This window comes from Myotis yumanensis, unplaced genomic scaffold (genome assembly GCF_028538775.1).
Source record: "Myotis yumanensis isolate MYYU_CA2020_CCGP unplaced genomic scaffold, mMyoYum1.0.hap1 SCAF_5, whole genome shotgun sequence".
Lineage (NCBI taxonomy): Eukaryota > Metazoa > Chordata > Mammalia > Chiroptera > Vespertilionidae > Myotis > Myotis yumanensis.
The window spans coordinates 28,258,915-28,284,795 of NW_027223756.1; the positions used below are offsets into that span (position 1 = coordinate 28,258,915).

At 44.0% G+C, this 25,881-nt stretch overlaps 4 protein-coding genes across 4 annotated transcripts; all 4 read right to left on the reverse strand.

The window, feature by feature from the left end:
* Positions 1 to 1,362: 1,362 nt before the first annotated feature.
* On the reverse strand, positions 1,363 to 6,399 carry LOC139010394 (protocadherin beta-10-like). Its single transcript, XM_070414782.1, has one exon. It carries the CDS (start codon positions 4,607 to 4,609, stop codon positions 2,198 to 2,200), a length of 2,412 nt encoding a protein of 803 aa, XP_070270883.1. The 5' UTR covers positions 4,610 to 6,399; the 3' UTR covers positions 1,363 to 2,197.
* A 906-nt stretch (positions 6,400 to 7,305) lies between these two features.
* Positions 7,306 to 10,179, reverse strand: LOC139010396 (protocadherin beta-16). The gene has a single exon (XM_070414783.1). It carries the CDS (start codon positions 10,018 to 10,020, stop codon positions 7,624 to 7,626), a length of 2,397 nt encoding a protein of 798 aa, XP_070270884.1. The 5' UTR covers positions 10,021 to 10,179; the 3' UTR covers positions 7,306 to 7,623.
* Positions 10,180 to 16,196: 6,017 nt separating this feature from the next.
* LOC139011638 (protocadherin beta-13-like) lies at positions 16,197 to 18,634 on the reverse strand. Its single transcript, XM_070417131.1, has one exon. It carries the CDS (start codon positions 18,632 to 18,634, stop codon positions 16,238 to 16,240), a length of 2,397 nt encoding a protein of 798 aa, XP_070273232.1. The 3' UTR covers positions 16,197 to 16,237.
* A 2,763-nt stretch (positions 18,635 to 21,397) lies between these two features.
* LOC139010397 (protocadherin beta-7) lies at positions 21,398 to 24,792 on the reverse strand. Its single transcript, XM_070414784.1, has one exon. It carries the CDS (start codon positions 24,356 to 24,358, stop codon positions 21,968 to 21,970), a length of 2,391 nt encoding a protein of 796 aa, XP_070270885.1. The 5' UTR covers positions 24,359 to 24,792; the 3' UTR covers positions 21,398 to 21,967.
* Between the last annotated feature and the right edge of the window lie 1,089 nt (positions 24,793 to 25,881).

Genomic DNA, 25,881 nt, shown 5'->3' on the forward strand with positions numbered 1-25,881 from the left:
CTGTCTTCGTGTCATTCCTTCTTCGCCGACTCCGTCCACACCTTTGGGGACCCCTGGACCCGCTGGGATTGGACCCCAGCATGTATATACAATCAGTAAATGTAATGTGCTTTCAAAATCTGAGGGAAAATTATTTTCAACCAAAATTTTATACCCAGCCAAACTATCAATCAAATGGAAAGAAAATGACAATACCTTCACAAGGCAAGTTATCTGCATCCATTTTTATGAAACTACTAGAGGCTCGGTAGCCTGCAGGGATTGGGCCAAAATCTCAGACATCCCCCAAGGGGTAGCGGATTGCTAGAGGGTGCAGGCCAGGCGAGGGACCCCACTGGTGCATGATTGGAGCTGGGGAGGGACCGCGGGAGGGCTCCAGGTCATGTCCAGCTCATCTCGCCCAGTCCTGATTGACCATACCTCAGCAGCAAGCTAACCTACTGGTGGGAGCATCTGCCCCCTGGTGGTCAGTGCACGTTGTAGCGACTGGTTGAATGGTCAAACGAATGGTCAGACAGTTAGCATATTAGGCTTTTATTATATAGGTTTAAGAGATGTGTGTCAGCTAAATAAGGGAGTAAACTAAAAAAGAAGAATACTCTGGATTTTGTAAAAGGGAACCCAATAAGGGAAAGTATTAAAAGAAAAAAAGCCCTAGGGTGATTGCTTATACAACAACCAGTGTAAATGAAGCAGAGATATGAAGGGATCTGTGTGGAAGATCTCAAGGAAATAAATATAATTAATAGATATCTGGTATATTTGAATATTTAAGGAGAAAGGTTAATATTCAAATGAATAATAATGTGAAAAATTAATACAAGTAGAAAATTCTGCAAGTAAAAACAACAATTATCAGCTCTAGGAAAAATGTTTTTCAAGAAAGTAAATGTAATCATAGTACTCCAACCTGTATTTTTGAAATAATCATACCTATAGTATAGACAAAAACAACTAGTTTAACTAAAAAACTATGACAACTCTATTGGGAAAACAGGAAAAAGGAAATGAGCAATGTACATGTATTTGTTGGAAAGTAAAAAAGTTAAATCCTTTTTTATCATAGAAAGAGGTGATTAAAGTATGAAGCTGAATGTCAAGATAGAGCAATATAAACCTATTACTTAGAAATATTGAGGTCAGTTCTAGAGAAACCATTTATAGAAAGTATCTGGAGATAGAAAAAATCTATTGTTTTTCCTTACGACTTTAGTACATCTTGATTTTTAAATTTTATAATTAAACAAATTTACAAAATAAAATGAAAAGTAAATATCTTTTCAACAGTTTGCCAATGTTCTCACATTCAAACTTTCAAAATGATTTTATTTATAATCATTTTCATGCATGTTATTACATTTTCCTTGAATTATATAACATGTTCTATATAACATATCAGCAAAAGTGACCACTAGAAAATACTGGGTAAGAGTAGTGTATGTAAAGAAAATGACATAATAATATAAACAAGGATATTACTAGAGTCCAACATTGCTCACAAAATGATGCTTCATTTTATCATAGCAGAATAATAGAGAACTATTTCTTTTTAAATGCTATGATTTAGAACTAGATGACATGGATTTCTAATAGGATTAAACAATGTTAGAATAAGGTCAGAAGTGCACATATGTCTTCTTACATGGAGGAAATACAATAGAGGGGTGGATAGATTGAGATGCAGTATGTGAAATATACTAAGAGAAAAATAAAAACCTATTTTCTAGAATGAGAAATAACTAAAATCACTGTATATTGTCAAAGAATTAAACCTTAAAACGATTATTTTAAAATGGGTGCTAATTAAACTGTTGATTAATGCAAATATGATAAAAGGACACTGTAAAGACATAGATATAAAGTACTCTAAAATTAGGTTTGCCCGTCCTTGTGGCTCAGTGGTTGAGCGTCACCCATGAACCAGAAATCACAGTTCCATTCCCTGTCAGGGCATATGCCAGAATTACAGGCTCGATTCCCCAATAGGGGGCGTGCAGGAGGCAGCAGGTCAATGATTCTCTCTTATCATTGATGTTTCTAGCTCCCTCTTCCTTTCTCCCTCCGGAAAAAAAAGAAGATGAAAAAATATTAGGCATGAAGTTGCATAATAATTTAACGTGGAGTTTTAAAACTAAACTAATATTTTTATGGTTGTAAAACAATTCAAAAGTACACGAAAATATAAAAAGAATTTTTACTAAAAATTAAATCCAAAGCTATTACGAAAGTTGGGGTTTTCTTCACTATTCCTCTCAAGGCCCTGTTCCTGAATATTGGGAAGAATTGGCTTCAAAAACTTGAACTCGCTGGTCCCTGAGCCTCCCGTCAGACACACCTCATACTGGTAGCTCTGGGACAGGGTCCCAGTACCGGTAACGTCCACCAGGTGGCCCGGAAAGTGGCCCTCAGGCACCGAGCAGCCACCCACCCAGCCGGCCCTGCTCCGCCTGCACAGCCGCACCGCGATGAACGCCAGCACCGAGAACAGGAACAGCGACGACACCGACGCCAACGCGATGACCAGGTACACGGTCAGCGGGTCGGCCTGCGCCTGGTCGGCCGCCGCTTCCGGCAGCGGCAGGTAGGGCTGAGAGAAGCCATCCACCAGCAGCACGTGCAGCGTGACGCTGGCAGACAGCGCGGGCTCGCCATTGTCCTTGACCAGCACCAGCAGCCTGTGCTTGGCCGCGTCGCGCTCGCTCAGCAGCCGCGCCGTGCGCACCTCGCCATTGTGCGCCCACACGCCGAACAGCCCGGGCTCCGTGGCCTTGAGCAGCTGGAACGACAGCCAGGCGTTCTGGCCCGAGTCTGCGTCCACCGCCACCACCTTGCTCACCAGGTAGCCCGGCTCGGCCGCCCTGGGCACCAGCTCGGTGCAGGGCGCGGAGCCGTTCTGCAGCGGGTACAGCACGAAGGGCGCGTTGTCGTTGGCGTCCAGCACCTGCACGCGCACCAGCGCCTGGCTGCTCAGCGCGGGGGACCCGCGGTCCGTGGCGCCCACGCGGAACTCGAACGCCTGCAGCGCCTCGAAGTCCAGCGCCCTCAGGGCGAACAGGTGGCCGTTGTCCGCGTTGATGGACACCAGCGAGGCCAGGGGCAGCTGCGGGTCGCGGGGCGGCAGCAGCGAGTAGGTGAGCTGGGCGTTGGCGCCTGCGTCTCTGTCTGTGGCGCTGACGCTGCCGATGTGCAGGGCGGGGCTGTTGTTCTCGCGGAGGAACAGGGTGTAGGAGGTTTGGGTGAAGGCGGGGGCGTTGTCGTTGACGTCGGAGACCAGCACGGTTATGTTGTGCTGGGTTTTCAGCCTTGGGGTCCCCAAATCAGTGACAGTGATGGTGATGTTGTACTCCGCTTGGCTTTCTCTGTCCAGAGCTCCTTCTGTCATTAGAATGTAAAAATTCTCCACAGAGGGTTTCAGAAGGAATGGCAGATTATCTTGGATGTAGCAAACCATTTTCCCATTTTCTCCAGAGTCTCTGTCTTTAATCCTAAAAACAGCCAATATCATCTCAGGAGAGTTCTCAGGAACATGGTTGGAAAGTGATGACATGATCAGCTCCGGGGGGTTGTCATTGGTGTCTAATACCTCAACCAAAACCGTACACCTTGCAGAAAGGCCTCCACCGTCAACTGCCTGTATATTTATTTTGTAAGACTTTACCAGCTCATAATCAAGCAACACTCTGAGAACGATTTCCCCAGAAAAGGGATTGATTTGAAAGGTTGAGCGAATATCTTCAGAAGCATCAAAAAATGAATAGGCTATGTCTGCATAGACTCCAGAGTCTACATCTACTGCAGAGACTGTAGCAATAATGGAACCCACTGGGCTGTTCTCTGGAGCCTGGGTCTGGTAGATTGCCTGAGAAAACTCTGGGGCATTGTCATTGACATCCAGTATCACAATGCGTATAGTGGAAGTCCCAGATCTGGGTGGAGACCCGCCATCCAGCGCCGTGAGTGTTAAACTGAGCTCTTCCTGCTTCTCCCTGTCCAGCGCCTTGTCCAACACTAGCTCTGGATATATCATGCCTTCATCACTGTCACCAATTTTAATATGGAAAAAAGAGTTGGGATTGATGGTGTAGTTTTGGATACCATTAAGTCCTCCATCTGAATCCTGTGCTCTTTCTAGTCGAAATGCTGCCCCTTCAGCTGTATTTTCTATTATTTTTAAGACTGTTTCTTTGTCTTGAAACACTGGTGAATGATCATTTATGTCCCCGACCCTCAGCTCAGCCCGGTAAATCTGAAAGGGGTTATCCATTAAAATTTGGAAATACAGCATACAGGGTTCTGTGGAGCCACACAGCTTCTCCCGATCCAGTATCTCATTTGTGACCAAATCCCCAGTATGAGAATCCAGGAGCAAGTGTTGTTTGTTATCATCAAAGACCACCCGGGCTCCCCTTGCAACCAGCTCCCGATCCCCTAGCCCCAGATCCTTTGCCAGATTGGCCACAAAGGATCCTCTCTCTGTTTCCTCTGTCACTGAATATCGTCCAAACACAGATCCTGCCAAGGATACTCTCCAAAACAGAAAGAGAAACAGGACTTGCCTTTGTCTTGGGCAGCACAACCCTCCAGCCTCCATAGCTTCTTCTGAACACATCTTTTGTCAATATCGGTCACAATCACAGCTCCCAGCACAAAGAAACAGCAGCTGCAAACCCCAGACCTACACCATGTAGTGGCAGGGGTCTGGAATTGTGTTTTCTTTCCGCAGTCTTGAGCAGCTATGGCTTTTCTCCCAGCCTGCCTGCTGCGTTCTTCCTTTTTTTTTGTTAGTGACTTCTGCAGCATTCTTAGTTCAATTCTTTATTCTGTCTCTTTAGCCTGCAGCGCCACCTCCTGGCTTCCACCAGACTCAAATGGCTGTACCCAAAGTGTGTGCATATATATTTATACATTTCTTCCTTAGTGGATCATTTAACTATTCCATTTTTGTGTATGTTTTGTAAAATATAAATGTTGAGATAGAAAACTGTTCAAGTTGTTGAGATTTTTCATTGCTTCATGAGGAAAGTAAAGAAAATAGTTGCAAAAAGAATGTTTCTAGCAGTTAACTCTGTGCGCCTCATTGTGCTATATTTAGCTGTGTACTGGGCCTTCCACTTCTGAAACTACCCCCGTGCAATGTCAGGAACCAAAGGGAAAACTGTAGTGACTTCTGAGATCACCAAAATAATAGATTTTCCTTTTTCAGAAACATTGTGGATAGGAACATCAAGAACTGACCAAAGAAACTTGTTTCACAGTTTCTTCAACAAATTTCTTCAAAACATAATTACACTGCCTAAACAGAGTCATCACTCTATAATCTAGAAGAGAGCATTTAAGTTGTCCCTTCTCCGTGCTACCATAAAATCTTGTATAACTCTCCAGTACATATTATTGCTTCCTGTTTCATGCCAATCTGTCCCTACTTAGGGATGGAAACTATGTCTTTGTCATCTTTGGTTGGCAAATCAGACACTCACTAAATGCTTGCTGTATTCAGGCATATATAAATGAACCTTTGAGTAGGATAAACACAATTTTCAGTGTCTTTAAATACTTGCTATTTAAAAATTGTATTCCTTCACTTATTCTATGCAATTTTGTTTCCTTTATTTAATATGTCTTTGTTTTTCTTACATTAGCTTTAAAGCTACTTGAAGAATTTAAAAAGGGACTGACCTTTATGTTAATCGCACCCTTAATTCAAATATAGTGGGATTTAATTTCTCTTCACCAAAGAGAGAAAGGCAAAGAGTATACCACATGAATGCCTATTCTAATACCACTGAAAGTAAGAACAGCATTGTAACACCTGCCTCATATAGACTTTTATTAAAAAGCCTAATATCTAGAAAGAAACTGTTTTTCTGTTAATAAATAAGAAATACAGAATAAATTGAGGTATATTATACAGGGAAAAGGCCAGCTACTTCCAAAAACACTCTGATTATTGAACATAAAAGCCACACTATATAAACTTCTGCTTGCTGATTTCTACTGTTTTCTTTTTAAGTGAATAGGACTGCATTGTTAGTCATTAAAAACTTAATAAGGATCTCTAAATTTTTCATTCAGAATTAAAAGAAAAAATTATTAAATATTTCTATATGGTGCTGTAAAATGCCTAAACTTCACTTTTTTGTCTCCAAACTTAAACACATATACACGCATTTGATATCTTACAATGTTGTTTCTTCTTATTTTCAGATAAAGCTGATTAGACATTTATTTATAATATCACTAGAGGCCCGGTGCACAAAATTTGTGCATGGGGGGGCCCCCTCAGTCCAGCCTGCACCCTCTCTAATCTGGGACTCCCTGGGATTAGGCCTAAACCAGAAGTTGGACATCCCTCTCATAATCCTGGACTGCTGGCTCCTAATCGTTCACCTGCCTGCCTGCCTGATCACCCTTAACTACCCCCCCCACCAGCCTGGTCACCTCTTACTGCCCCACCCTCGCTGGCCTGGTCATCCCCAACTGCCCCCCCACCAGCCTAATTGCCCCCAACTGCCCCCCCTGCCAGCCTAGGCGCCCCTCATGGCCCTCCCGCTGTCCTGGTTGCCCCACGCAGCCTGCTGTTCAGTTGTTTGATCGTCTCCCACTAACCCTCCTGCCAGCCTGGTCGACCCACGCAGCCTGCTTGTTCAGTCATTTGGCTATTTGGCTGTCCCTCACTAACCCCCCTGCTGGCCTGATTGTAGGCATCCATCTTGTTTAGGGTTAATTTGCATATTATCTTTTTATTACATAGGATAATAGGAATACTATATATTAAATACGCAGATACTAATTCAGGGGAAATAAAACTTTTTAAAAAAAGAACATAGTTTCAGAAAATTGGTATAATAAAAATTGAGATTAAAAACTAACAAATATATCGATTTTAAAAGGAAAATAGCCCGGGCCCATCTTGCTAAGTGGTTAGAGCGTTGGCCCCTTCACTGAAAGGTCACTGGTCCTAAGCCCAGTCTTGTAGGTTCTATCCCCTAGTCCGTGGGGCTATTGGTGAGGCACATGTGAGATATCAATATTTCATGCTCTCCCCTTCCACTCTCTCTAATAATCAATGGAAAAAATATCCTTGGGTGAGGATTAACAAAATAATAATAAATAAAAGGAAAATAGAAGTATTAGAAAATAAATGTACAGATCACAAGCAGCAGATTATTTTAATAATTGAAGTTCTAGAAGAGAACAAAAATGTAAATTAAAAGTCAACAACATTTATAAGGTAGAAAACTGAATGATATCAATTTTAAGGTAAATCTATTTCATTCATTGAAATTCTATTGAAAAATACTTCGCTGGGCCAAGGAATAAGGAAAAGAAAACTTCTGAAGTTAAGCATAAAATTGGAAGTTGAGGGTGAAATAGAGAAAATTAAACAACACCTTATTGGTGGTGGGCAAAAACAATCTAGTTAGTTGACAAAATATGTTAGAGGCTAATGTCTTTATTAACTAGGTTCCTATCAATAATTAATTCCCAAAGCTATTCCACTTACCCGCCATGCTCTGGGATTTGAGATTGGGGATAACTAGTTTTAGCAACTTTAACTGGTCCCTGAACCTCCCCTCTGACATACCTCAGTATTCCAAGAATAATAAATTAAAATTAAAAAATTTATTGGATATTGAATCCAAAGCTATTCCTAAAGTTCTCATTTTCCTCTATATTCTTACCAGTGTCATGGACTGGAAGATTGGGAATAATCGGCTTCAGAAATTTAAACTCATCTGTCCCAGTACCTCCCGTGAGACACACCTCATACTGGTAGCTCTGGGACAGGGTCCCAGTACCGCTGACGTCCACCAGGTGGCCCGGAAAGTGGCCCTCAGGCACCGAGCAGCCACCCACCCAGCCGGCCCTGCTCCGCCTGCACAGCCGCACCGCGATGAACGCCAGCACCGAGAACAGGAACAGCGACGACACCGACGCCAACGCGATGACCAGGTACACGGTCAGCGGGTCGGCCTGCGCCTGGTCGGCCGCCGCTTCCGGCAGCGGCAGGTAGGGCTGCGAGAAGCCATCCACCAGCAGCACGTGCAGCGTGACGCTGGCAGACAGCGCGGGCTCGCCATTGTCCTTGACCAGCACCAGCAGCCTGTGCTTGGCCGCGTCGCGCTCGCTCAGCAGCCGCGCCGTGCGCACCTCGCCATTGTGCGCCCACACGCCGAACAGCCCGGGCTCCGTGGCCTTGAGCAGCTGGAACGACAGCCAGGCGTTCTGGCCCGAGTCTGCGTCCACCGCCACCACCTTGCTCACCAGGTAGCCCGGCTCGGCCGCCCTGGGCACCAGCTCGGTGCAGGGCGCGGAGCCGTTCTGCAGCGGGTACAGCACGAAGGGCGCGTTGTCGTTGGCGTCCAGCACCTGCACGCGCACCAGCGCCTGGCTGCTCAGCGCGGGGGACCCGCGGTCCGTGGCGCCCACGCGGAACTCGAACGCCTGCAGCGCCTCGAAGTCCAGCGCCCTCAGGGCGAACAGGTGGCCGTTGTCCGCGTTGATGGACACCAGCGAGGCCAGGGGCAGCCGCGGGTCGTGGGGCGGCAGCAGCGAGTAGGTGAGCTGGGCGTTGGCGCCCGCGTCTCTGTCTGTGGCGCTGACGCTGCCGATGTGCAGGGCGGGGCTGTTGTTCTCGCGGAGGAACAGGGTGTAGGAGGTTTGGGTGAAGGCGGGGGCGTTGTCGTTGACGTCGGAGACCAGCAGGGTGATGTTGTGCTGGGTTTTCAGCCTGGGGGTCCCCATGTCGGTGACGGTGATGGTGACGTTGTACTGGGCTCGCTCTTCTCTGTCCAGTGCTCTCTTCGTTACCAAGGTGTAGAAATTCTTGACTGAAGGCTTTAGAAGAAAAGGAAGGTCATCCTGGATGGTGGAAATAGTCTTCCCATTGTCTCCAGAGTCAGGATCCGAAACACTGAAAACAGCAACTACAGTCTCAGGCGAGTTCTCTGGGATGGGGCTGGTCAGTGCAGACACGGTCACTTCCGGGGCGTTGTCATTGACATCCACCACCTGCAGGAGAAGAGTGCATTTCCCTGAAAGACCTCCCCCATCTGTGGCCTTGATGTCCACTTCATAAGACCGAACTGTTTCAAAATCCACTTGTTTTCTCAGTCGAATTTCTCCTGTCATAGGATTTACCTCCAAAGTTTTGCTAATATCTTCTGAGGGCTGAAAGAGTGAGTATACTATTTTTCCATTGGCTCCGCTGTCTACATCTCTGGCAGAGAGCGTGACGACCAGGGAGCCTGCGTTGCTGTTCTCAGGAATATGCACCTGGTAGAGCGGCTGCCCGAACTCAGGGGCATTATCGTTTATGTCCACCACTTCAATGCGCACCAGGGCGGCCCCATACCGAGGCGGAGAGCCGCCATCCAGCGCCGTGAGGGTTAATGCGATTTCAGGCTCCTCCTCCCGATCCAGCTCTTTGTCCAACACCAGCTCCGGGTATTTTCTGCCATCGCTGAGATTGTGGGTTAAAACTTGAAAATGGGGGTTGGGACTGATTTTATAGTTCTGAACACTGTTGCTTCCTACGTCCAAGTCCAGAGCATTACTCAGAGGGAATGCCATGCCTAGAGGACTGTTTTCTGGTATTTTTAGAATCATTTCTCTTTCCGTGAACACGGGAGAATGGTCATTTATGTCTTCCACCCTTAGTTCAGCCTGAAATATCTCTAAGGGATTTTCCATAAGCACTTGGAAATGTAGGACACAAGGCTCGGTGGAACCGCATAGCTCCTCTCGGTCTAGCTTCTCATTTATGAGCAAATCCCCCGTCTGAACCTTGAGCTGCAAATGCTCTTTGTGCCCCTGAGAAATGATCCGGGCCCCGCGGCTGGACATCTCCGTCAACCCCAATCCCAGATCTTTTCCTAGATTTCCCACAAAGAATCCTCTCTCTGTTTCTTCCATCACTGAGTAGGGCCCTAAATCGGCGCACACCCCAGACATGCTCAGCAAAACAAAGAAAACAAGGACTTGCCTTTGTCTCCGATTGCGCATCCATCCAATCTCCATTGCTTTTCTGACAATTTCGCTCACAGGAGCTTCAGGTATGCACGCCCAAGATCCTGGCAGCCCGTTCCCACGGTCCAGAAGGGCAAAATGATGCCGGAAATAGAGTTTTTAGGAGGTTTCACACTCACTTTTGCTCTGGCTGAGAAGGCTATTCTTTAGCTTCCCTCCCGGCAGTGAGAAACTGACTGGATATCCGAGCTGCGCAGTCAATTCCATTTTCCATCATTTAACCTGCAGCGCCACCACGCGTTCTCACTAAGTCTTACACTTTCTGGTTTAACATTGGATACAAAAATCTCCTAATGTATAAAACAAATTGTGTTCTGTAACATTAAACACTGAGTTTTATCTTCGTGTGTTTTTTGTGTGTTAACATAGAACTTTTTATGTGTTTTTTGTGTGTTCAGATAGAATTCTGTGTTGTTGCACAGGAGGTACAAAGCTGTTGAGGAATAATGATTAAATAAAATAACTTAATTAACATTTAAGCTGAAAATGATACATTTAGGAGCAAATATTTTTCCAAAATAACATTGGAACAGTTTCAAAGTACATATTTTCATGGTACATATTATAGAATTACAAATGAGTGTACACTGAAAAATCGAACCAGAAATGGTTCTAAAGAAAGTGTTTAACCCAATACTTTACTAAAGAGTTGATCACTTCTTTTTTTCCCAACATTTAAGCCTGAAAACTGTGAGGTTCTGCAATTTTCAAATTATCGGACAATTATTTCCCAAATAGTAAGGTCTCAAGGTTATACCTTACCAAGTTTCACTCTTTTTTTAATAATCACGACACAAATAATTTGTTATATTCTTTTTTATTTTCATTATGCTTTTATTTTTATTCTGTTGGATTACACAAACTTTCTTCTACCTCTTTTTCTTTGTTGTAATGTCTTTTTTCTAGAAAACAATTATTTTTCCCTCAATGTCTTCTTATATTTTCTTGTTAAAGCCTAAGATTTATATGATGGACATTAACATTTTTCAATGAAGTGTCCAAAAGATGTAGGCTGTGTTTGTGCATGTATTTGTATATGCATACATACACATATGTGTAGCATTATTAATGACTAAAAAGACTTTTCTAGAGCATTTAGAAAAAATGTCTTGGAACAGAAATGTTAAAATGTATTTCTTTGAATTTTAAAACTGAAATTAAAAACACCACCAACTCTCTGATTTAGTTTTTCTGTTTGTTATGAAATGTAAGTGGGACTAGTTTTAAATATGTAAAGCTTTCAAACTTCTGATAATATGAATATAAAACAGCTTTAATGAGATATAATTCACATTCCATAAAATTTACCTATTTACCTATTCAGTGCCTTTTAGTATATTCAGAGAGTAATGGATTCTTTACCAGAGTCAATTTTATAACATTTCATTACCTCAAAAACACCATAAATTTCAGCTGTCACCTCCCTATTCCTTCATCCTTCTGCCCCAAGTCCTAATCAACCACTAATTTACTTTCTGACTTTCCTATTCTGGACTTTCATATGAATGGAATAAAACAGTATGTGGACTTTTTTGACTGGCTTCTTCCACTTAGCATGTTTTCAAGATTCATCCAAGTTGTAGCATGTGTCAGTACTTTGTCCATTTTTGCAGCATGATAATATACCTCTGTATAGATACATCACATTTTTCACTATCCATTCCTCTGTTGATGGACATTTGAGGTGTTTCTACTTTTTAAATATGATAGAATTTATTTCTGCATGTGGTTTGTATCACGACGACTAATGCTGCTATAAACACTCATATACAAGTGTTTGTGGGGATGTATATTTTCATTTCTCTAGGAATAGACTTGCTAGGTCATATAACATATCTATGTTTAATTGAAGATCTGCCAGATTGTTTTCCAAAGCAGCTGCACCATTTTACATTCCCACCGGGAGAGCACCAGCATTCCATTTTTTCCACACCTTCCCAACACTGGTTATTATCTGACATTTTGATTCCAGCCATCCGAGTGGATGTGAAGTTGTATCTCAGGATTTTGATTGGCATTGCTCTGATGAGTAATGATGTTAAACGTCTTTTCATGTGCTTATTGGCCATTTGTATATCTTCCTTGGATGAATGTCTATTCAGATCTTCACCCATTTTTAAACTGGGTCATTTGTCTTTTTATAATTGAGTTTTAAGAGTTCTTTATATGTCTAGATACAAGTCCCTTATCAGATTTGTATTATTGTCCCATTTTTCCATTTCTAATATTTGAATTGAATTTCAGCAAAGATTTGTGATATCTTTATCCATTCAGTGTTTTTGTTAGTGATTTTTGTTTGTTAATTATCTTGTCTGGGGTTAAAGCATCTAATCAATAAGGCCTAAGCTCTTGGTATAAAAACCTTAATTTGAACACAAATGGTACTACTAGACTGGGTAATAGTCTTCCAAGCAGCCATCTGTCCTGGGCAGAATAATGGCCACCCACCCAAAGAGGTCCACAGCCTAATTCCCAAAATTTGTAAATCTGTTATATTTCATAACAAAAGAGATTTCACAGATGCAAATAAGTTGAGGACCTTGTAAAGGGAAAATCATCCTGGATTATCTGGGTGGGACAGAACCTTTCCTGGTTATGGTCAAAGGGAGGTGTGACTACAAAAGAGGGAGGTGTTATTACAAAAGAATAATTAAGGAGATACAAAGCTCCTGGCTTTGGAGAAGAAATAATGGGGTCATGAGTCAAGTAATGTAGGCAGCCTAGAAGCTAGAAAAGACAAAGAAATGGATTATCCTCTAGATTATCCTCTAGATATCTCCAGTGGTTCTCAACCTTCCTAATGCCACGACCCTTTAATACAGTTCCTCATGTTGTGGTGACCCCCAATTTCATTGTTACAAATTGAACATAATGAAAGCATAGTGATTAGTCACAAAAACAATATGTAATTATATATGTGTTTTCCAATAGTCCTAGACGACCCCTGTGAAAGGGTCGTTCAACCCCCAAAGGGGCCAAGACCCACAGGTTGAGAACCGCTGCTCGAGAGCCATAAGAAAGGAATGTACTTCTGCTAACATCTTGATTTTAGCCCAGTAAGACCCATATTTGAGATCTGATCTATTGAACTATAAGGTAGTACATTTTTATTGTTTTAAGCAACTATATTTGTGGTAATTTTTATAGCAACAATGGAAACCTAATACATAATACAAGCATAGATTTTCATGCACATAGTAGCTGAGTCAACAAAAATTTATCAGTCTACAAGAATAATATTATCACAGAAAATGCTGAAGAATATCTGATTCAGTTCTGGTAAACCAGTCTTTCAGAATAAAGGTGTCTATGACCCTTGACATCTTTCCCCCCCCCCCCCCCCCCCCCCAGCAAACTTTTAAGAGAAGTTGACAAAGATCTATGGTTAACTTTAACAGAAAATAACTGGAACCTAACACATTTTCTCTATTAAATTTCCAGAATCTCTAAATTACTTAGTGATAAAAATTCCTCCACAACATTGCCTATACTTTCTTAAATTATTTTAGTTAGGATTAATACCAGAATACAGCTGCTTTAAAACAAATGGTATGCTAAAATGAATACACTATATTTAGTTTAAATAAGGGACTTACAAATCTCTCTATATATAAAACCCTAATATATAAATAGACTGAACGGTAGAACAACTGAACAACCAAACCAGTCGCTATGATGTGCACTGACCACCAGGGGGTGTGTGCAGAACATGGTGGGATCAGCCATGTCAGGATGGTGGAGCAGTTGAGCAGGGGCGCCAGACCAAGACAGGGCACCAGTCGCTGTCATTGGGGTGAGCTTCTGGTGGTTACTGAAAATTCTTTGCTCCCATGCACCATGCTACCGCCCAGCACTCATACCTGCTGCCAGCACTGCCCCTGCTCGCACCCACAGCCGATGCCAGAGCCACCACTCGCACCCTCTGCTGGTGCCTGGTGCCAGTCCTGATCGCTTGGTGCCATTAGTGGGTGCGAGCAGAGGCTGCTGGCCCCCATTGCCCCTGAGGGATTCTCCACCTCCATCTGCTCCTGAGGGGTGATTGGGGCAGCAACCGCTGCTTGCACCTGCTGATGATGCCTGCCCCAATCACTCAGTGGGTGCCAACAGCAGCCGCAGAAGCAGGGCTGCCAACAGACAGGGGACCAGAGCTGTGGTGGGAGGGGCTGGGCGGGGGCATGGAGTATGGGCCGAGACCCGCCCCTGTGCCCATGGCCCACAGTTCCTTTCAATGTGCACGAATTCATGCACTGGGTCCTAGTATATATATATATATATATATAATAAAGCAAATTTGAACTTTCCAAAGGAAATGAAAAATATATTTTAGGGATGATGGAAAAAGACTGAAGGGATAGTACAAGAAATACAACCATAGGACACTTCTAGTCTCTATTTAGGGCATTCATGTCTGCAATAATAAATGTGACATGTTGAGAATGTACAGGAAGATATTTTGGGCTGATTCATTTATGGTGAAGATCAATTGTGCTGTCTGACCTAGCTTAGAGAGGTCAGTGTTTCCACAAGAACTTTGGGTTTATTGGTCCAGAGCAGTGTGGCATTGAAACACACACAAACTATGAACCAAAAGTTACATTTCTACATAGGAGTTCAGTTCATGGAATAGATGGATTTCACTTTCTTAGGAAGACAATGCTACCAGTAAACACCTGCCATTATATATAACACATGGGTTAAAAACTGGGGTATTCAATCCAAGTAGACTTAGAATAGATTAAAAATTTTTTCTTTTATTACTCAGACTTGTGAACAAGTTACTTAACTTTTCTTAGCTTCAGCTTCTCATATGTAAAGGAGGGGACAATATGCCAACTGCCTTAAGGTTTGGTAGAAGATTAAAAAGGTAATTCGTGTAAAGCACTCTATACACTTTTAATTAAATTAGAATTCAAAATTAAGAACTTAAAACAGATCGGTTAGCTCAGACTATACAGTTAAGATCTGTGCATTTCGCTTATTATATAATGTTTTAATGAAAAATCTTAATGTTAAAGCATTAGGGTTGGATTTCACTGGAGGTACCACAAAACTAAAATGATGATGGTAGCTTAAATGAGATAGAAGTTCCTTTATTTCTCAAGTAAAAAAAAAAAGTTCAGAAGCAGGCATTCCAAGGATGACATAATGGCTCTGTCATCATCAGGGACCCTCATCTCCTTAAAGTTTATTCTATACTGACTGTCTTCATTCATTATTTCCATTCTTATTGTTGCTTTATGATCCAACATGGCTGACTTACGCATTCTAAGATGCAAGGACTAGAGAAGGACAAAAGGGACCCCTTCCCAAATGACTCATCTTCCCTTAAACAGCTTTCTTAGAAGTCTTCTACAACATTTGTATATACATCTCATTGACAAAAACCTAGTCAAATGCTCCATTGTACCTGCCAAGGAGGTTGGCAAAATGTGTTCTTTTGAATAAGCAAACTAATGCCCTAAGTGGAATTTAGGATCTGTTAGAAACTAGAAAAAATGAATGGATATTGGCTGGCCAGTGTATTTTTTGTCATGGGTACTCAATGTTTCTCAAATGGGAAAAGCCAAATTTGCTGCTTTGCTATTTCATCTCACTGGATAAACACGGTGTAGCTTTCCCCCTCCTTTGAACATCAATGAAACAAAATGAAAAGTAACTAAAATAATGAAATTAAAACTAACAGAGGTATATTAATGAAAGGAAGCATAGTAAATATAACATTTTAAGAGAAAACAATATCAAAGATAGTACTAGTAGAGCAGAACAAAACGAGCCAAATTCTCATGGTGCCAGTTCTCTTTCCTTCCTGGGTAGGCATACTTCCCCGTGAGTGTTAGTGCATTACTTCTCTTATATAACCAATCATTTAAAAACTAATAAAAAACAAAAAAATCTCAAGAAAACACAGTCAATTTTATATAGAGAATTAACGTTTCACTGTTTTTTCCTAATATATTCTAAAGCTATCCTAGAACAAGGATTTGTACAATTATTAACTTCATCAGTTTTTGAGAGGCAAGTTTTAGGACCACTCATCTTTTATACTAATGAAGAAATGATAAGATACCATTATTTAAAAGAAAGGAATAATGTAAGAAACTGTGCAAGGAAGCTTAGTATAATTTAAAAATTCATAATAGATGCCAAAAATAACTCATCACCTTGAATTTACCAATTGAAGTAGCTGGAAAAAGATAAACAATTATGGTCACTGAATACTAAAACTAAATTCATTCTTGAAGTCAGGGTTTTCTTCTAATTCTGCCCCAGGGTAATGGCCCTGGGAATTGGGCACAATAGGCTTCAGAAACTTGAACTCGCTAGTCCCTGAGCCTCCCATCAGACACACCTCATACTGGTAGCTCTGGGACAGGGTCCCAGTACCGCTGACGTCCACCAGGTGGCCCGGAAAGTGGCCCTCAGGCACCGAACAGCCACCCACCCAGGCGGCCCTGCTCCGCCTGCACAGCCGCACCGCGATGAACGCCAGCACCGAGAACAGGAACAGCGACGACACCGACGCCAACGCGATGACCAGGTACACGGTCAGCGGGTCGGCCTGCGCCTGGTCGGCCGCCGCTTCCGGCAGCGGCAGGTAGGGCTGCGAGAAGCCATCCACCAGCAGCACGTGCAGCGTGACGCTGGCAGACAGCGCGGGCTCGCCATTGTCCTTGACCAGCACCAGCAGCCTGTGCTTGGCCGCGTCGCGCTCGCTCAGCAGCCGCGCCGTGCGCACCTCGCCATTGTGCGCCCACACGCCGAACAGCCCGGGCTCCGTGGCCTTGAGCAGCTGGAACGACAGCCAGGCGTTCTGGCCCGAGTCCGCGTCCACCGCCACCACCTTGCTCACCAGGTAGCCCGGCTCGGCCGCCCTGGGCACCAGCTCGGTGCAGGGCGCGGAGCCGTTCTGCAGCGGGTACAGCACGAAGGGCGCGTTGTCGTTGGCGTCCAGCACCTGCACGCGCACCAGCGCCTGGCTGCTCAGCGCGGGGGACCCGCGGTCCGTGGCGCCCACGCGGAACTCGAACGCCTGCAGCGCCTCGAAGTCCAGCGCCCTCAGGGCGAACAGGTGGCCGTTGTCCGCGTTGATGGACACCAGCGAGGCCAGGGGCAGCTGCGGGTCGTGGGGCGGCAGCAGCGAGTAGGTGAGCTGGGCGTTGGCGCCCGCGTCTCTGTCTGTGGCGCTGACGCTGCCGATGTGCAGGGCGGGGCTGTTGTTCTCGCGGAGGAACAGGGTGTAGGAGGTTTGGGTGAAGGCGGGGGCGTTGTCGTTGACGTCAGACACCAACACGGTTATGTTGTGCTCGGTTTTCAGCTTGGGGGTCCCCATGTCGGTGACAGTGATGGTGATGTTGTATTCGTCCGTGGTCTCTCTGTCCAGCGGTCCCTCTGTTACTAGGGTGTAAAAGTTTTCCAAAGAAGATTTTAGGAGAAAGGGTAGATTGTCCTGAATGGAACAACTTATTTTCCCGTTTTCTTCCGAATCAAGATCAGAAACACTGAACAGGCCAACCACCGTCTCCGGTGAATTCTCAGGGATCTGCCTGGTAAGTGCGGACATGGTGACTTCTGGAGCATTGTCGTTCACATCCAGGACTTGAATCAGAACGGTGCATTTTCCAGACAAGCTTCCGGCATCTTTAGCCTCAACAATGACCTCATAGGACTGAATAGCTTCGAAATCAAGTTGTCTTTTCAGTTGAATATCTCCTGTCAGGGGGTTGAGCTCAAAGGTTTTCCTAATCTCTTCTGGAGCCTGGAAAAGTGAATAGGAAATCTCTCCATTGACTCCTATGTCTACATCCGTAGCAGAGACCTTGACAATCAGGAAACCTATGGGACTGTCCTCAGGGATCTGTACCCTATAGAAAGGCTGCTCAAATCCAGGGGCATTATCGTTGATGTCCACGACTTCAATGTAGACCTGAGCGGTGCCAGACTGCGGTGGAGAGCCGCCATCCAGCGCTGTGAGGGTTAACCTGAGCTCAGGTTCCTCCTCTCGATCCAGCGCTTTGTCCAACACCAGCTCGGGATATTTCCTTCCATCGCTTCGTTCTCGGGTGAGGACCCGAAAATAGGAGTTGGGATTGATTATATAGTTCTCAATATTATTTCGGCCTACATCTTCGTCCTGAGCGTTCTTCAGAGGAAATGCAGTTCCAGGAGGACTGCTCTCCGATATTTTTAGCACCATATCTCTTTCCACAAACACCGGAGCATGGTCATTTATGTCTATTACTTGCAGCTCAGCTTGAAAAAACTCTAAGGGATTCGCTAGCAACACCTGGAAACGCAGCACACAGGGCTCTGTGTGATCACACAGTTCCTCGCGGTCCAGTTTCTCATTTAGCAACAAATCCCCGGTCGCCTGATCCAGCTGCAGATGCAGTTTGTTCCCTTTGGAAATGACCCTAGCCCCCCGCCTGGAGAGTTCCCTCTGCCCCAGACCCAGGTCCTTTGCTAAATTGGTTACAAAAGAGCTCCCTTCAGTTTCCTCCACCACAGAATAGCGCCTAGGTTCAGTGCCCGCCTGAGATAAGCCCAAGAAGAGAACAAGGAAAAGGACTTGCCTTTGTCTGCAAATGAGCTTCCTGCTGGCCTCCATTGTTCTTGCTTGGTACAGCCTCTGGCGAGGCTGGCTCCGCGGAGCTGTGAAGAACTCAGTATATGAGACTGAATATTGCACAGGATGCCTCGGAAATATTCCAGTGAGCAGTCCTTTTTAGAGGACCCAGTCCTTCTTCTGTGGCGCCCTAGCTTCCCAGTGGGCTTCCAGACTCTGCTGGTTAAGTTTTGTCTGTTAATGGAGCTGCAGCTGCGGTTCCGGTTTGTACCTTCTTATCCTGCAGCGCCACCACGCGTCCTCACAGGATATTACATTTTCTGGGATGAAAATGGATGCACTATTTCTAACTCTTGCCTGTGTTGTACAAGTTACAACTCTAACTCTACTATTGCTGGACCTTACGGTGCAGACAATAGTCTGAGGACCATACAAGGGAAATGACATTAGTAGAGACTGTTTACCTTTACTAATGTTGAGTTTGGAGCAAAAAGAAAATTGTTATATATTAGTCTGGCTGAGAAGAAAGAATATATGCAGGAAAATTCTTTAAATATATAATTGGAGTAACATAGAAAACTTTCAGAATGTACTTTTTTGCCAGGGACTATGGGAACAATTAGTAGCTATCTATGAATCTTGGACAAATTATTTAACTTCTGCCCCAATTTTCTCATCTGTAAGGTGGAGATTATAATAAAATAGTACCTATTATTTAGGGTTGCTGTGAGTTCTCCCCACACAAATGAGAAAATGAGGCAGAGACAGGTTACACACACACACACACACACACACACACACACCAGGCATGTAATTTGATACCACCAGGTAGCTGAGCTTACATGAGTCCATTGCCACGACTAGAAAAACATCCAATATTCAAGTGGTAGAAGAATGCTTGAGCAGAATGACCTCAGATAGAAGTTATTACGTTAAATGATGACACAATGAAAGGCTGGAGAGTTTAACTAGTAGAGGTATGATCTGTGAGAGCAGTGGTGATTCTGTATTCAGAAGAATGTCCTATTTTTGTTAACTCCACTTTTCTTCTTACAGTGCCAATTTAAAAAAATAACCTTTATTTTGAAAAACTTCAAAACCACAAAGAAGGAGAATAGTATGATGGACCCCCACATACTCATAACTAGATTCAACAGTTATAAATATTTTGTCATAATTGTTTATCTCCCTAACATTCTCACATCCCAAGCTAAATTATCACCCATAAATACTTCATCATATACCTCGAATGTTTAATGACCTAAAAAAACTACAATGCTATATCATGCCTAAGAAATTAGGTTAATATTATTTAATATGCATCTGTATTCACTTTCTCTACAATTCTCACACAGTTCTTTGAATCAAGAGCCAAACAAGATTAACCACACATTATATTTATTTTATTGTTGAAAATTCCCTCCTCCCCTTTTCCATGTCATTGATTTGTTAGATGTAAGAAAAATGGATAATTTCATCCTGACACTATGAAAACAATTTAGAATTTGAATGCTGTGAGAATTTTTTGTCCTTAGACTATATCCCATTAGTAATACATAGTAAGAGTACTATTTTAAGAGTTAGCAGCACTGATTTATAATATATTCAGAATACAGCCATGGAAAAATTATCTGGACAAGGTTTAAGAAAGAGCAGTTACAGATTATTATAACAAACAAAGCTTCTCCTTAACTCCCAAGCATCTCTAAATAATTTAATTGTAATTTGTTTATTTTTATTATTACATATTTAAAACGATTCTTTTTCTTATACTTTCCTGAATCAGCATTGTAGTATATTGAATAAGAGGGTTAAAAAAACAAATTTTCAAATTAAAGGAGGAAAATGTGTTTAAAAGGTAGGTAAGGACCACCACAGAAATATTACTACAATTTAAGAAAATTAATAAACTACTGAAGAAATCAAAAGTATGTAATATTTCTATTCAGAGTTAATCTTTTCTGTGAAATGAAGGTCATATATTGGGATAACAAGAAAAAAGCAAAAAGTGATCTTTCCATTTTTTATTTGAGATTTGGTTAGATCAATGCTTTAATAATCCTATCTAATAAATAGGGAATATGCTAATTGATCCTCACACCATCGCAAAGATGGCGGCGCCCACAACCAATAAGGAGGGAATATGCTAATTGACTGCCCTGCCCTCAAAGATGGTGGTGCCCACAGCCACAAGATGGCTGGCAGGGGAGGGCAGTTGTGGGCGACCAGGCCAGCAGGGGAGGGCAGTTGGGGGGGACCAGGCCTACAGGGGAGGGTAGTTAGGGGCGACCGGGCTGGTAGGGGAGGGTAGTTGGGGGCAACTGGGCCGGCAGGGGAGCACAGTTGGGGGTGACTGGGCCGGCAGGGAAGGGCAGTTGTGGGCGATCGGGCCAGCAGGGGAGCAGTTAGGCATCAATCAGGCTGGCAGGGGAGTGGTTAGGGGCTGATCAGGCTGGCAGGCAGAAGCAGTTAGGGACAATCAGGCAGGCAAGCAGTTGGGAGCCAGCAGTCCCGGATTGTGAGAGGGATGTCCCAGATTGGAGAGGGTGCAGGCTAGGCTGAGGGACACCCCCCCACTCCCAGTACACCAATTTCATGAACCAGGCCTATAGTAATTAAATAATTAATTCAGTAAAGCTGGATTATTAGTTTTTAAGAAAATAAAACCACAAGCCAATATATACACTATTACTTCTAATTATAGAAAAGACCAAACAGGAATATGAATAAGAGAAAAGTATTTCTTCTCCTTAATTATGGAGAAACTTTCAATGTGATACCTAATGCCAGAAAACAGTACAGCATCATAGCAAGGTCCCAGTGGCAGAAAGATTTAGGAAAGATACTCAATTCTGCCATTTATTAATTGGTGTTCTTACTGAATTTATTGAACCTCTATGAATATCTACTTGCCCATTTCAAAAATACCTCTCCTCATAGGTTTACTTCTAAGATTGAAAATGTTAAAATAGTGTGTGATTTATACTAAGTACTTTCTTAAAAACTTCCAAAGATACTGTATGATCTGTGCTTCTAAAACTTAAGGCAAGTATAAATCTACAGCACTGAAATCAACTCAGAAAATGAAAAAGCAACAAAGTTTGAAGAAAATGAAAATTAATTTACAACATCCCAAACAACATTTATCGACTACACAGAATGCATAACTGTTAGAGATCAAATAGACACATGAATTCCATGCTTTGTAGAGGTTTCTTAGGGCTAAAGCTAGGTCCTTTCCTGTGTAACGAAACAAATTCTGTGGCTTTAAAAATGCTTGAAATAATGTGAAAGCAATCTCCACCGGAAACACATGATAAATTTCTTAGGAGTGTATTCACAGACACAACACTCGCATTTATTTACCATTCTTTATCAGAAACCCAAATCATCCCTAAATGCAGGATATTCTTCCACTTCCCTCCCTGTGCCCTGGGACTGCAGATTAGAAATAATCGGCTTCAGGAACTTAAACTCGCTAGAGGTCCCTGAGCCACCCTTCAGACACACCTCATACTGGTAGCTCTGGGACAGGGTCCCCGTGCCGCTGACGTCCACCAGGTGGCCCGGAAAGTGGCCCTCAGGCACCGAACAGCCACCCACCCAGCCGGCCCTGCTCCGCCTGCACAGCCGCACCGCGATGAACGCCAGCACCGAGAACAGGAACAGCGACGACACCGACGCCAACGCGATGACCAGGTACACGGTCAGCGGGTCGGCCTGCGCCTGGTCGGCCGCCGCTTCGGGCAGCGGCAGGTAGGGCTGCGAGAAGCCATCCACCAGCAGCACGTGCAGCGTGACGCTGGCAGACAGCGCGGGCTCGCCATTGTCCTTGACCAGCACCAGCAGCCTGTGCTTGGCCGCGTCGCGCTCGCTCAGCAGCCGCGCCGTGCGCACCTCGCCATTGTGCGCCCACACGCCGAACAGCCCGGGCTCCGTGGCCTTGAGCAGCTGGAACGACAGCCAGGCGTTCTGGCCCGAGTCCGCGTCCACCGCCACCACCTTGCTCACCAGGTAGCCCGGCTCGGCCGCCCTGGGCACCAGCTCGGTGCAGGGCGCGGAGCCGTTCTGCAGCGGGTACAGCACGAAGGGCGCGTTGTCGTTGGCGTCCAGCACCTGCACGCGCACCAGCGCCTGGCTGCTCAGCGCGGGGGACCCGCGGTCCGTGGCGCCCACGCGGAACTCGAACGCCTGCAGCGCCTCGAAGTCCAGCGCCCTCAGGGCGAACAGGTGGCCGTTGTCGGCGTTGATGGACACCAGCGAGGCCAGGGGCAGCTGCGGGTCGCGGGGCGGCAGCAGCGAGTAGGTGAGCTGGGCGTTGGCGCCCGCGTCTCTGTCTGTGGCGCTGACGCTGCCGATGTGCAGGGCGGGGCTGTTGTTCTCGCGGAGGAACAGGGTGTAGGAGGTTTGGGTGAAGGCGGGGGCGTTGTCGTTGACGTCAGACACCAATATGGTTATGTTGTGCTCAGTTTTCAGTCTTGGGGTCCCCAAGTCAGTGACAGTGATGGTGATATTGTATTCTGCTCTGCTCTCCCTGTCCAGCGGGCTCTCTGTTACCAGGGTGTAGAAATTTTCTACTGATGGCTTCAGGACGAAGGGGAGATCCTCTTGGATGGAGCACACCATCTTTGCATTGTTACCTGAATCTTTGTCTCTAATTCTAAAAACAGCCACAATAGTCTCGGCTGAGTTTTCTGCAATGGAGCTTGTCAGTGATGACATGAGTAGTTCCGGTGCGTTATCATTGATGTCTGTTACGTGGACCACCACGGTACATTTTCCAGAAAGCCCTCCACCGTCCTTGGCCTGAATAGTTAGTGTGTAAGTTTGCATTTCCTCATAGTTTAATCCGGCTTTAAGATGAAGATTGCCAGATGTTGAATTGATTTGAAACGTTTTGAGAATTCTTTCAGTGGCATAAAAAAATGCATAGACTATTTCCCCATTACTTCCGGTGTCCAAATCTCTAGCTGACACGGAGACAACCAGGGAGCCAACAGGGCTATTCTCTGGCACCTGCACCTTGTAGAGCGACTGTACAAACTCAGGGGCGTTGTCATTTATGTCCACCACCTGGATGCGCACGAGGGCGGTCCCGGACCTGGGCGGAGAGCCGCCATCCACGGCGGTGAGGGTTAAACTGAGCTCAGGCACCTCCTCGCGATCTAGCACTCGGTCCAGTACTAGTTCTGGATAGATAGTCCCCTCCCCATTGTCATGCACATTAACATGGAAATAGGCATTGGCGCTGATGGTATAGTTTCTCAAGTTGTTGGTTCCAACATCTGAGTCCTGCGCCCTTTCTAGGAGAAATGCCGCTCCTGGTGTGGTGCTTTCTAATATTTTCAAGGGAATCTCTCTATCTAGAAACACTGGAGAATGATCGTTGATGTCTCTGACCCATAGTTCAGCACGGAAAATCTGCAAAGGCTTTTCCAGTAACAACTGGAAAGGCAGCGCGCAGGGCTCTGTGGAGCCACACAGTTCCTCTCGGTCTAATTTCTCATTTAGAAGTAAATCACCAGTAAGCGGACTGAGTAGTAAAAATTGCATGTTCTGATCTGAAACGATCCTAGATCCCCGAGCTGAAAGTTCCCCCACCCCCAACCCCAGGTCGTGTGCTAGGTTGGCCAGAAAGGTGCCTCTCTCGGTTTCCTCCGCCACAAAATACCGAAGCGGCTCAGCACCAGCCCAAGACACTCCCAGAAACACACAAAGAAGTAGGACTTGCCTTTTCTGCACCGCACGCTCCACTCTGGCCTCCATTCTTCTTTTAATCAGTCTTTCAAAACCACTGTCACTCAGCCCCAAGCAGCTTTCAGAATGGCAGCAACGGAATCCTTAGAAATGAGCTTCTAATAGCAATGCGTGTGGGGAGGGATCCCCACTTCCCCCAGCTCCTGTTACCACGGTGTCCTTTCCTCTTCCTTTCTGACTGGCCAGATTTTCTATTAACAATAGAATCTGCAACACCCTTTTAAGCGAGTATTTTTCCTCTGTCTCTTTTTAGCCAGCAGCGCCACCTTGCGTTTTGTGGACGTTATTCCCGTTTTCAAGAATAGAGCAAAAAGATGGCGGATTAAAAGACCAGCAGGAGTATGTTCCCCAGGGTCTTTGCTGCTTCATTCCATCGTCTTCTTCAAATGGTCACAGTAATGCTAGTAAGTGCTTAATCGTCCCCCCCTCTTATAACCTGAATTCATAGAAAAAAATAAATGTTTTTCTTAATTTGGGGGCATGAAATTAAACTCTGAATTCTCATCAGGAGTAGATCCTTAAAAAACCTTCTCCTGCTTTTAAAACTGATAGTAAAGATTATATACGAAAATGAAGAATTCATCAAAAAGTCAACCTGTATTTGTTAACTGCTTAACAGTGATGCTGTTCATACTGCAGAGTAACGGGCCTTTTTTTCCAGTTTTTTTTGTGAATTCAATAATCCTTTCCGGTTTTACTCTTTACCCAGGATATTTTCTGGAACACATTCTGTACTCCAACCTTCACCCTTCACCCAGTTTAAGTAATAATATAATTTAAATTATTGTTCACATATAATTTCAATGGCCAGCATCTCCAAGGATATGCAATGAATACTCTTCAAATTAACAATAGCAAGTAGTTCATTCTTACTTTTGTGAAAGTGCTCCTATTATTTCAATTTTAGCTATGATGGTTGAGCTCTACTTGGGGTAAATGCTCCTTGTTCGATCAAGAAAGTTTTCTTCTTTTTCTTTATGGTTTCATATTTTAAAGTAATTTTTGACATGTGTTGAAATTGTACCTTTATTCTTTAGCTTTTTAATTCTTGAGTTCTTGATATAAAGACAGTTATCCATGACATATTATTGCTTTCGTGCAAACATGAATTTGATGTGTCAACAGTGTTTTAGGATTTTTCTGGCCCATGTTGTCCTGTATACGCATGAGTGTGTGTTTAACATCTGTGGTTTTGGTGTTAAAATATTCAGCCTTATAGAATAGGTATGGAAGATTTCCCTCCGTTTTTTTGCAACAGATTAGTTTTTATATTCATACCATCTGTTTCTAGATGCTTAATTACAACTTGCCCTTAAATGGGGTGGGTTTGGTGGGTTCACTCATGGTAGATCTGACTCTTTTCCATTTTACTTTGGTTATTACTCTATACAGGCTTTGTTTTCTTTAAAAGTAATTTGTATTTTATTTTTAAAACCATTCATTTAAAAACCACTTAAATTTATTATGCCTTCATTATGTTATTTATCTTTAGATATATCCCTATTCTTATTAGTAATGTTTAGTATTTTATC

Excerpts from the sequence above, each read along its gene's own strand:
- LOC139010394 (XM_070414782.1), bottom strand. The coding sequence starts at position 4,609 with ATGTGTTCAGAAGAAGCTATGGAGGCTGGAGGGTTGTGCTGCCCAAGA.
- LOC139010396 (XM_070414783.1), bottom strand. The coding sequence starts at position 10,020 with ATGGAGATTGGATGGATGCGCAATCGGAGACAAAGGCAAGTCCTTGTT.
- LOC139011638 (XM_070417131.1), bottom strand. The coding sequence starts at position 18,634 with ATGGAGGCCAGCAGGAAGCTCATTTGCAGACAAAGGCAAGTCCTTTTC.
- LOC139010397 (XM_070414784.1), bottom strand. The coding sequence starts at position 24,358 with ATGGAGGCCAGAGTGGAGCGTGCGGTGCAGAAAAGGCAAGTCCTACTT.